The sequence below is a fragment of the Metarhizium brunneum genome, chromosome 3 (assembly GCF_013426205.1).
Source record: "Metarhizium brunneum chromosome 3, complete sequence".
NCBI lineage: Eukaryota > Fungi > Ascomycota > Sordariomycetes > Hypocreales > Clavicipitaceae > Metarhizium > Metarhizium brunneum.
Window position 1 is genome coordinate 476,205 of NC_089424.1, and position 12,248 is coordinate 488,452.

General features: G+C 52.1%; 2 protein-coding genes across 2 annotated transcripts; one reads left to right on the forward strand and one right to left on the reverse strand.

The window, feature by feature from the left end:
• Positions 1 to 6,250: 6,250 nt before the first annotated feature.
• Positions 6,251 to 8,428, reverse strand: G6M90_00g053770 (uncharacterized protein; the record flags this gene model as incomplete). Its single annotated transcript, XM_014685538.1, has 1 exon — positions 6,251 to 8,428. The coding sequence occupies one exon, from the start codon at positions 8,426 to 8,428 to the stop codon at positions 6,251 to 6,253; it is 2,178 nt and encodes a 725-aa protein (XP_014541024.1).
• Positions 8,429 to 10,193: 1,765 nt separating this feature from the next.
• fcyB_1 (Purine-cytosine permease fcyB) lies at positions 10,194 to 12,041 on the forward strand (the record flags this gene model as incomplete). Its single annotated transcript, XM_066130571.1, has 4 exons — positions 10,194 to 10,531; positions 10,600 to 10,767; positions 10,879 to 11,280; positions 11,348 to 12,041. The coding sequence occupies 4 exons, from the start codon at positions 10,194 to 10,196 to the stop codon at positions 12,039 to 12,041; spliced, it is 1,602 nt and encodes a 533-aa protein (XP_065986792.1).
• Between the last annotated feature and the right edge of the window lie 207 nt (positions 12,042 to 12,248).

Below are 12,248 nucleotides of genomic sequence, written 5' to 3' on the forward strand. Positions count from 1 at the left end.
CTTGGTAATTCTGTGCTGTCGGAATGGGAGCCGAGGAAGAAGAGTTGCACATCATAGACAAAATTCAACAAAAAGTGCGGGAGCAACCTGTGTTTGGAACAAGAACTAATCGTGGAAAAACTTACCTTGCAAGTCGTCTTATTCAATCATGACTTCACACATAGTATCGCCAGTTTTTTGTACAATATCTGGCCATTACTTCGATAGTTCCAAAAAGACCGGGAACACCACAACATGGGAGGTGGCCTTCTTATGGCTACGCACATCACCAACTCTCTCGGCACCCACACCTTACACATCATGCCTCAGATCATGGTCTTGCCTGCCACCAGGCATCCACCACACCGAATCCATCACGGCAAGTTCTGCAGCCTGGACTGCATACCATCCAGGCCAAGCTAGCGAGACAAACCGGACACCAAGGAGACTCAACTGACTTCTGCTGCAACCTGAAGTAACGACTTGTGTGTGGGCGTATCCCATCCTGAAGCTGGTTGATGCTATGGAATACGGACCGACCGTATCCACCGGACCCAAAGCGGTCATGCTGGTCTTGTCATTGTGTCTAGAATTGTAATACCCAGGCTAGTGCCGGCAACATGATGGCTTCATAGCCAGCTGGGCAATAAATTCCATTTCTGGATGCCATGCTGCCGTATCCGGAGAATCCGACCAACGTACATCTTACCATGTCCTTGATCGACCCAAGAAGAACCTAGCCGCCATTCAGCGCATAACTAGACGGCTACCGAAAACCAACGTGAAATATCGAACGCCTCCCTCAACCCGGGCCCAAGATCGTCTGGAATGAGACACGGGCGGGCGCTGCGACTGACGTAGATCCAAGTGGCCAGGTTCGTAGTGGTGGTGGTCTAAGTTTAGCGTGCTTTCGCTCCAGAGAACCGGTACCGTAGGTGACATGCGTCGTCGTCGTCGTCGCAGTAGTAGTAGCAGTTGTAGTCTGCTCTTTTCTCTCCATCACAGCGGTCAGGAAAAGCCACCACATGGTCTGGGACGCGCTTCAGCTCACATTGTCACACCAGCCTTGTGTCTGGTCTGATTGGAGCCTGCTAGCCTGCCTCTTGGCGGGAGGAGTGGGAGGGCTGTTCCCTTTTGCCTTTTTGTCCCTTGAGGCCCATCCCGCGCGGTGCGCAGCGGCTACAACCGTGGCGAGGACATGGCGTGGCCCTTTGGGCGGTTGTACCAAGTCGTTTCCCATAGACAGGCAACCAATGGGAACCTACACTGCCACTGGCCTCTTCATAAATAGTAAATACATGTGTGCGAGGCCAGGGATAAGGCGATAGCATGCGAACCGAATGGTATTGCTCATGATAGGACTTGCAGTTACTACTTTCGCCACCCAAACTTAGGCATGCAGCATGTGGTAGGTGTTCGTGTGTGTGGGACACTCCCAACTCCGTAGCCCGAGACAAGATTTGGTGCCATCTCACGCGGCTCATGAATGGCGGCATCACATCTGTGTTTGTCGTGAGGTCGAGGTGGTTCAGGTCGTCGCTGCAGATTCCACTCGCTGCAGGAAATATCACCCAAAATCCCGGCAAGTCCTGCCTATGATTGCGTCAGCGGATGGCAGCCCAGCATGGCCCAGTTTTGCTGCTACGCACCCACCTACCAAGGCCAATCAGTCATTCGCCATCTGCCACTGCTAAGGAGGCATCCTGGGCAGAAACAGGCTGTAGACTCTGCGCGTGCACACGGGGTTGAAGCCTGTTGTCGCCAGTATGCCAATGATGCATGGACCATGTCTGATTCGTACTTTAGACGAGCACAATGGGCGCATCGGCCGTAACACTTGGTAGCGAGAAACATCAGATCGAGATGGAGTGGGAAGGGCGAGTTTCGAGTCTAGCGGACCAAACTTCAACACGGAGTGAGTCTTGGAATGCCTTGAAGAGTATAGTGGTGTTCAATCATGTCAAGTACTCTCACATCCTTGGTCCTTTGTTGCGCCTTGCATAAGGACTCGGGAGGCAGGAGCAAACCAGACTCCAACCTGCTCTTCTCCAGCTGCCCCCCTCCAGCCGCTGATCGTCGCCACAGTTGCGCGGCAGTTGGCATCATCTCTCCATCCACCATGAACATGTTGACCTCTCCACATGATTGATGTTCATCGACTTGACTATTCGGGTCTTGATATTGTGCCATCCGGCCCAGAGTAAGACACAGAGCACGACTGGGTCCTTCAAGGATTCTTGCATTTCGCAATATGCGGACTCAGAATGCCATCTTTTTACAATCGATATTCATGGATTGCTGCTTTTGGTGCTCAATCTTCTCGCCGCATACCTGCAGGTGGTCTCCTACGCAGTTCGGTTTGATGCCGATTGACTGCAGACAAGGCCCCCGTTCGCGACGTCAGGCAGTCGCAGAGTTCATGCATGATAGAGTGGCAAGTGCTCTCAAAATGCCCTTAGACCAGATTATTGTCACGAGCCAACGTCAAGCATGGAGACCTGGTCAAATACGGACTGACATATGAGGAAGAAACCTAGGAACTCGATGCCGCCTCGGATCGTTTCGTATCCTCCGTCGGAATAAAAAAGTTGATCAAGCCTGGGCATCCCTTGCCAACCTGCCGCCGCACAAACGCACCAGGTTCAACCCTGTTATGATATGGTCACTACGGAGTAGTACTGAGCACATTGAAGAAGATCTTCTGTAACTATCGAGTGCTTCGTATGGTGATGGGAGCTGCTTCTGCTTCTGCGTGGTGCTGTCTCTCTCCCACCCAACCAGTCCAATACCAGGGCACCACGGCTGGAATGGCGCAACTCACAGTGCCGTGGCGGGAAGATTCATACTGCCGTCGAGTTTATTGGGTGCGTATGCCATGGGCCGCAGACGTAGGCAAAGCCCAGCTACATTGAACCTCTATTTTTTTTGTCGCATAAATGCCACGGTTTAAGCTTACACCAACGTGCATCCATCCATATTAGGTCTTCCGGTTTCGATGGTATCCGCTTGTGTGGCTCGTCTTCGCTGGCTGGCGTGCTACGACACGATGCAAATGTCCGACATGAGCAAGCTTGGCACCCGTGGCTAGCTGAAGCCGCCTTGGCTTCTCCAGTCAGTCAGTCGAAATGCTCAGTAGAGACGTCAAACATTGGGCAACACAAATGCAGCCATGGCTCTTTTCATGGTTGGCTTCAACCAGTAGGGGAAAGGGTTGTTCTCGGTCAGCGCTACTCTCCGTCATACAAACACCACTCATGAACGCCTGATTCAGCCCTGAACGACTCATCAGTTTTTTATTGTTTTACCTCTCTTTCAATTAGGGCTCTGGCAAGTTCTTGGGATTTTATTTCTCCACGGAAAACTTACGACACTCGGAGGACACCGAGTCTTTTCTTGTTCTGGGTTTATGCTCAACGTGGGTTCGGTCTGCGGAGCAGCTGCGAGACTCAAAGCCTTTTGTGTACTCGGTACTCTTTGAATTGTAATATGGTACAATACCTCCCCCATCCTCAGAATGAATCTTGTAATAAAGATTCATCGCCCAAACTAGCTGGTAGCTGCCAATTCTGAGTCAGCCACTGCAAGAAGCCACGAGCGGAATCCGTCGCATTACCCTACGGCATCTAGCGTGCCTAATGAATAATGTGGTATAACTTGCACCGCAATGATGTTCTCGTGGCGAGGGAGGATGGCCGTAGGACAGGGTCATAGTTCCGGCATTCGCGCGCTTCAGGTCCTTCTCGTATTGTCGCCGTCATCAAGGAGGAGTCAACGCGTGACCGTCATCGGCCGCCTCTGATGCCGGAACCAATCACGGCCATGACGGTCCAACGATGGCTGAAGCACCGGCAACGACCCGACGACTTGACGAACTGCGTGTTGCACTAGGATCCTGCACCCCGCATCATGCTGCCACCAACCCTGTGGTGGTTCTGAGTGGCAGGCTTGCAAGTTGCACACTTCAGCCACAAAGAATCACCTGGTGACGGTGCTTGGCGCGCTTCTGGGTTCCAGCCCTAAGGGCCATGCTAGAAGAGTTGTGGCTTCTTTCTTTCTTTCCTTTCCGAGACCTGCCTTTTCTGACATGGTACTTGGAAATGTTATGTCCCCAAGTTTTAATCCAGCCATGTTCTCCACAGACAAATGACAAGCATAATTGTGATGCGAAAGCGCGGCTGGCGCCCAGGGAGGTCGCCGGGAGTACAAGGCAGTGGCTTTAGACTTCCGCGTCAAGCCGTTGCCGTACCCACGGCGGGAGGCTCCGTTGGGTTGGGCGAGTCGCACTCTGACATGGTCTATGAGTATGTGCTATCGTGGCTTGGTGTGATATGTCCTGCCGAGATGAGGAAACACATCACCGCTACGGGTGTCCTTTTTTATTTTTATCTTCCATTTTCCTGAATAGGCGCATATGCACATCAAATATCTTAGTCACAAAAAACGAGTTGAGGCTGAGAATGGCAACAAATAAGATGGTACTACAAAAGCAGCCACAGGGCCGACTACCCGTCTGCAGACTGGAGCTGGGCCACTTGAGAAAGAGCCGAGGGCGGCCAACGAACTGTGTGATCAGGCGACAGCGATCAATTTCTATTGCAAACTTGTTGCGGATGCTTCGGGAAGTGTAGCGATGTCGGTACACCAGCAGCCGGCTTTTGGATACCAAAGTATTCTATGCTTCAATATTGATCCGCCGCCGTGTCGAAACTGCCGGCATACACCAGAGTCGATGCTACAACCGTTGTGCCAAATACGGCCCAAACTGTCTCCCGAATGTCCATCGGCATTTTTCCTAGTTTGAACCCCGATTAATGACGCCTCGTCATTGTGACGACAAAGTCACCGACGCCACTCTTTGCATCGTCCGAAACGCAAAGTGTGGTGAGAGCAATGAAGATGATAAACCACCGGACACGGGATCGCTTTCACACCATGTGCCCGCATCATGTTTGTACTTCGAAGACGCCTCGAGCAGAGGAACATACCAAAAAGCCCTGGTACACTGGTACTGCCCACGGTGCCAGCGTTCAATGCTCTGCAATATCGTCTACAGAGCAGGCGAATACTCGGTACACAAAGTCGTGATGTCAGGGTATCCATCCACACTGCACCCACAATGACTGCGGCGTAGGCTCACGAGAACACCTGGTATTATCATGACATGCCCCCCCCAGCGGCGAATACGTCGTCCACGTATGCCACACTCGGTTTCCAAAGACGCTCGCCTTTTCCAGTCGCGTGGGCAGCTTACTCCCCGGGCGGTCGTGGCTTCTAGATCCAAGACATGGCCGTGCCAAAGGAAGAAACAAAACGCTTCATGGCCACGGCCAAAATGAAGGCGTCCAATAGCCGTTGTTCTGGGTCAGACGGCAACAGGCTGTGGGGAACAGAGAGGTGGTGTGCAAAGCGTGGCCAGTTTGGTGTGAGAGGCCCGGGCCTATTACGGGCCCGATGCAAACGCGCGTGTTGCATCAGCTCGTGAAGATGGGACGGCATTTGCGACAGTCACATGCTACCAGGCGCAAGGGAAGAATGGGTAAAGGGACGTGTGGCGAAGCTGAGCACCGCGAGATGGAACGTGGTGTTTGCGAGTGACGACATGGCGAGACGGACTTTGGCCTGGATGGACGTGCGTGGGAGAGCAAACGACCTAGTGCTTAGCAGACGCATGCATGATGGCTGCGTCCCGGCATGAGGCGCGGTTGTAACTTCTAGATGGAGTTATGCCTGGGGCAAGGGACAAAGAACTAGATGCAAATGATGTCATGCTGTTGCCAAGAATGCACAATGCCATTACATGTCTCGTCCCTCCGTGTACAGTAGGCAGCAAGTTACTAGTGTGGTGGTTTAGTTACTGCGTGGTGCGAAAAGAGCTCCAGGTACCCCAATGTGAGGGCGTCCATGATACAATCGTCCATGTACAATGTCAACGGTGGCCATCGTTAAGAAAGTCTTGATATTATACACTTGCTTCATTACAACACCCAGCAGTGCCTCGTCCACGCCCGTCCTGGTGGCAATGGCGCCCAGGGGACCATGATCCAACCATCTTGTCCTACTCCTCACTGTACGTTGCTGCTAGTCGAATATGTGCAATTCCCAGTTCTCAAGTACATATTTAACCCTGACCAGGCATCGCGAGTGGGCTTGTCCGCCCGCCATGTCCATCCCGGCATTCCGACATCCATCAAGGCCACTTGTTTTTGACGAAGCTAGGCTCTTGAAACCCCCCTCAGAAAATCGCATGCCTGAAGAATAGCCACTCGACCTCTTATGGGTGTTTTTGAGCCCACCATGGGTCGCTGAGCAGACTATACCTGGCCGGCCGGCCATATTTCGTCCCTACCTGGGTGGATGGCGGGTGCGAGTCTCCTCGCCGTTTGTCACTGGCAGCCTCTGCGAATGACCTCAGCTCGCCGCCGAATGGTGTCGCAGAGACGGTGTCCCCAGATGTGCCGCCCTCCCAGTCTGGCCAGAAATCCAGCGGATCGTCGCCGTATGCCTCTTCGCCGTTCCTGTGCGTGAAGTGCCAGATTCTCGTGGGGTGGCCTGGACCATTATTGGGGACTTCCCAGTACCAGACATGGCCTAGGTCGTCTGTCCCCCAGGCCCATTTTGGGTGTCCGAGTTTTCGAGCTTGATGTTCAAATTCTTCCAAGAGGCATAGTTCAGGTGGATAGGCAGGTAATTCGATAGCCCTATCACGCTCCTCCTGTAGCCCGGGGTCGTTTTCTCCGCGCTTGTCCAAGTTGTCGCCAAAAGTGGTGTCGGCGACTCGGTCGATCGCATACTTGTGCAAGGGAGTACTGTGGCAGGATGAGGTATCTCGCCAAAGACCTAAATCACCATCCCACCTGCGTTTATCGACTTGGCCTTGCCAATCTTTGGGGCGGCAATATTCCTGCCTTGGCTCCGTCATCTCTTGGTCAGTTGCGGGATCATAATATATGCCGTCCTCATCCACCCATAGACCGCTTGGGGCGTCATGTGTTCTGCATATTTCTCGACAATCATCAACCATGGTCAACGATTCATCCTTCCCGTATTCTTCCAATGCCGGGAGTACATGTGTGCGTTTAGGAAACCGGGAGGATAAGGTGGGGCCTTCGGCTTGCCCAGGCAGCTTGTTGCCTTCTAAATCATACTCATACTTCCAATTAATAAAATTCAGGATATCTTCCTCTTTAATATTATAGTATGTATTGTTCGTGTCCGGGTTTGCCATGATAAACCTGTGTAGCTTCAAGTCAGGTACCCTAGCAAGCTTACACACGCTGTGCCTTGTCACATAGGAAGACACAACACAGAGCCTTTTCAAGGTAGCGGCATGGCGTGTGATAAAGTTCACAAAGGCCGGTTGTTCATGATCACGAGGCAAATCGACACCATAATCGGGGCTCTCTGAATAGTTATGTTCAAGAATAACGTCGTCCAGACACAGGCTCACAAGAGATGGTAGGGTAGGTATGGCATACAGCGGGCTCCTGTCAATGTCGGCTCCGGGGATAAAATCGTCCCTGCACTGGGCTTGAATATACCCCAGGTGCAGGTGTCTCAGATTGACAGCCTCGGTGAGGCAAGCCTCCAGTCCAGACGTCTCTCTACGTGACCATCGAGCTCGCTCAAAGACGTTAAGCTCTAGATGGTGGAGATGTCTAAAGGCGGGAGCGTCACTGGTCGCGAGATATTCGAGGGAGCTCTTGGTAACTGAATCTTCATCGGAGAAGAATAGCTGGCGTGGTCGTTGATCACCGCGTTCCGTGTACAGCTTTAGCAGTGGTATCAGATAAAATAAGAATCCAAGATTGAAAATCGCGTCCTGGCGTTCATACACATCCTCGCAGAGAAAAAATCCCTTGATGACTCGTACGGTCAGAGGATAACCGTCCGCGGCAGACTGAACCTCGCGATCGGGCTGCATTGGGCGCGAAACAAACGATCGAAGAGCCGGCAACTTGTCCGCCGCCTCAACAAACTCGTCCCAGAAGGGCAGGGCACCAATATATCCCATCTCGCCATCCTCCAGCGGGGCAGATTCCGATGTTAGCCAAAATAGCGGCTGAACTTGTGATATAAGGTCTTCGACTAGATTAGAACCGACAGAGTTAAGTGAGTCTCCCCAGCCCATTGTCTCTCCCAAGTATTCAATGTGAAATGAAGTCTTCAGAAGTCGAAAGTTTCCTGTTAGCTCGTCCCAGACCAGAGTTTGTACATGGCGTGCCAGGTGTGGTGACTGAGCAATGTTCAAGAAAGCTTCCCGATCACGATGAAGAGCTGATATATGAACTTTTCGAAACAACCGCCTGGTGGCAGAGCTTGCGATTCTTTTGCTGGCCAAGCGAATCGATTTAATATCTTCACCGCACAAGGACGGTTGCAGTAGAATCAAGTCGAGGATCTCGGCTGGGAGCCTCTCGAAGAGTGCTCTGGGTGCAGCATCCAACTGCATTTTGAAAGATAGGGAGAAGAGCGCGAGATTCACCCCCAAGGATCATGGTTGAATGTGTTGCACCAAAAAAAATTCATCAGCACGCGAGGCTGCTTGCCCGCACGTGATCACGTAGGACCCTCAACAGTTGAGATGGCTGAGCAACAGCTTATATAAGTCCAGGCCCCGGTGATCCCTTCTTCTTGTCAATAGTTGCAAGAAAAACATCCACTCAAACATTCATTAATGCTTGGGTACGCAGTAGACAACCGTGGCTTGAGCTAAAGCGTTAAGCTTCGCTAGAAACTATCGGCTGAAAAACCATGACCCAGTGTAAAATCTTTGATCCACCAACTCCATTCGTGAGGGAAGTTGGCCTCGAACAACAATGGCGCCATTGCTGGGCATCTTGTGCCTTGGCCGAGTGCTGTTGTGCGCCACTACTTGTTGGTGATGTCAACCTGGTCAATTGCTCTGGGCCGATTTGTCGCCTTGGAGAGACTAAATCCTACCATTACTGCTTACCTAGGTGTGTACCTTCGCCTATGGTACTCGAGCCTCTGTTGAGTGATGATCTGCCGAATAGCGATAGATGGGGTAAAGCCGAATGCAACGACGGCTAGAGCCGTTTGCTAATGATCCAAGGCAACTCTGCCGTAGCACCAAACATCTGTGATGAAGATGCGCGTTTTTCCATATTTGTGTAATACTCTGCAGCGCCTCCTCACAGCCGGTCAGCATCGCCATCCTCTATAGATGGTTCGATGCCGACCAGCTGCCTAGCCTACTATGACAATCATTGAATTCATTGACATGCTTTGTCTTGAAGAGAAAAAACATCATCTGCAAAGATAAAAAGACCACATCGCTCTTCTTTTCGGCCCAACATCATGACGATGCTCACAACTGCCGGGGTTTGCATTAGTCAAGCTGGCGATGAATAGAGTAGCCAAGAGCGCCAATGTGACGGGTCTACATACACTAGATAGATAAAGCTTCTCCGCCAGCCTAGCCCTTCACAACTAGTACGAATAATGTACCTAGTAGTCCCGAACCTGGCTGCTGAGCTGATCCACAACCCGCCAACCGCCATGCCGCAGAACCCCTGTTGAATCTCTTGGGTGGACATGGTGGTGCATGTGGGCAAAAGGAGAAGGACGGATACTAAAACATGCATTCGCCATCTCTTCAATGCCAGAACCCAGCATCGTCGGATTTTTTCCCAATCTCTGATTGTCAAATAAACTGCTTCCATCTCATGATACCTGACCCCTCTCAGATCTGCAGCCCGAGCAGTCTGTTGCCATACGGAGCATTCGTACCCTATTGACCCCTCCGTCCGCACAACCCTCCCAAAGTGGTATGAGGCATTAGACATCCCGGAACGTTGCAGTCGTCCTGCAAAACCCCATCCCGGTCCATGATAAGATTTGGTTCTTGAGAGATAGACGGCCTCTGCTCCCCCTTCACAGTCGGTCTTGGCATCGCGGCGGTTGCATGCTACCGTCTTGACACCCCACAAGTCCCGCCCATGCGTGTGCTTGCAGATTTTATTGACAAAACCTGGCGGACTGGAGAAGTCATTACCCATATTCGGCTTGTCTCATGTTTCTCGCCTTGATTGGTGCTTGGCTTCTTCGTGCGGGCTGAGCTCAATCGTTGCCTGCTGGGCTGGGGTTGGTTGAGCACCGCTCGAGGCCTGTCCCCGTGGAAGCAGCAAGATACGGAAACAAAGTCGACCCGTGCCAGACTCATATCATTCATCGAAACGGGCATCTTTGCAGCGATGTCGGAGCATCATGAGACCACCGACGAGAGGAACACGTCGTCATCGACCATGGCGGCGCGCAAGAACAGTCAACGGCCACCCTGCCGCCATTCCCCAACGAGCAGCTCAGATATCGATGCCGAAGAGCGCCAGGTAGGCAGTACTTCAACTTACGGCTCTGGGAAATCTTCTCAGCCTGCGCCATCCGATTGTATTCCATCAGTTGCTCGGGAGCTTTTGCGAGCCGGTCAAGTCGAAGAAAACGGCATCCGCCCTTTGGTGGTGGGGGAACGAACACAGAAGCGCTTCTGGAGCATATTTACCATTTGGTTCTCCATCAACTCCAACATTCTCGGGTTCGTTCACACTTTGCTCAGGGCTGGAGATGGAGCGCGAGTTTGACTAACGCCACTTCTTCGGACAGTATAACAGTCGGCATGCTCGGCCCTCTCGTGCACAACCTGAGCTTACGTGATTCCGCCCTTGTGATCGTCTGCTTCAATCTGCTTGCAGCCATCGCAGCAGGGTATCTTGCCACATTTGGTCCAAAGACGGGCATGAGGCAAATGATTCATGCTCGCTATAGCTTTGGGTAAGTCGGCTCTCTCGCTTTCCATGGCTGTTTAGTCGCCTCTCCTCTGTCGCGCTATAGCATCCAACGTGTTTTCATCAAGCGGCGAGCTGATTCATGCGTTGTCCGAAGCCGTTATTTCGTTTCCATTCCAGTTCTGTTGAATCTGGCCACGATGACGGGATTCAATGCCATCATTTGCGTCGTTGGCGGGCAGTGTCTCTCAGCAATATCGTCGGGAACCATAACGCCGAATGTAGGCATTGTTGTAATTTCCGTATTGTCCTTGATTGTCTCCTTTGCCGGATTCAAGGTGTTGCACATTTTTGAAACATTTGCTTTCATCCCTGCTCTCATCAGTATCATGATAGCTGCTGGGGTTGGCGGGAGCAGACTCAAACAACAGCAAGAGCCCGCAGCACCAACAACGGCCGCTGACATCTTGAGCTTTGGTATGATCATTGCCGGGTATCAAATCCCCTGGGCTGCGATTTCCAGCGATTTGACAACGTATTTCGACCCCAAGGTCCCGTCGTGAGTTGTTCCCCCGGCATGCACCCAAAGTTCCGTCAAGAATTTGCTAACGAAGCCGACGTGGTAGGTGGCGAGTGTTTCACTATACATATTGGGGGCTGGCCATTCCCACTGTATTGCTCATGTCTCTCGGTGCGGCTATTGCAGGTGCGCTACCTAGCAATCCCACCTGGGAAGAAGGCAACGAGGCATACGGCGTGGGCGGCGTTCTGGCGGCCATGGTGAGTAGCGCAGGCGGATTCGGGAAATTCGTAGTGGTGCTGCAGGCACTCTCTCTTCTCGGCAATACTTGCGGCACCTTCTATGCCATCACACTGAACTTTCAGGCCCTCGCGCCCATTCTCTTCAAGGTTCCCAGGTACGTGTTTGCGGTAGTCATTACGGCAATCATCATTCCGGTGGCAATATACGCATATCGCGACTTTTATGCTGGCCTCAACAACTTCATGTCGATGATTTCGTATTGGTCGGCGGCCTTTGTGGGCATTGTCATGACGGATCATGTGGTCATTCGGCGCTGCCGCTTTGATTCGTACGACCAGGCCATATGGACCAAAGGAAGCAAGCTGCCGTTGGGCGTGGCAGCCATTTCCAGCGGCGTGCTTGCGTTGGGCTTGGTGGTTCCCTGTATTAGCGAGGAGTGGTATGTTGGCCCCATTGCGGAAAAGGCTGGTGATATTGGTTTTGAGGTGGCATTCTCATTGAGTGCGATGTTGTATGTGCCGCTTCGGATTCTAGAGAAGCGTTTTACGGGCCGATGAACAAAGGAATAGGGCCGTTGCGTGTGATGCAAAGAGCCCAGGTGCCGTTTTCTGGATGGAAGCTGGCGTTTTGTTTTTTTCGGGGGGGTTTTTTTTCGTGAATTTCCGTTTCCCTTGGCGCTGTTGGAAATGGCATGTTGAATTGCACGAGGGAGGTGACGATGGGGGTTGTGTGTTGATATGTGTATCCCGATCAGAATCAAATTG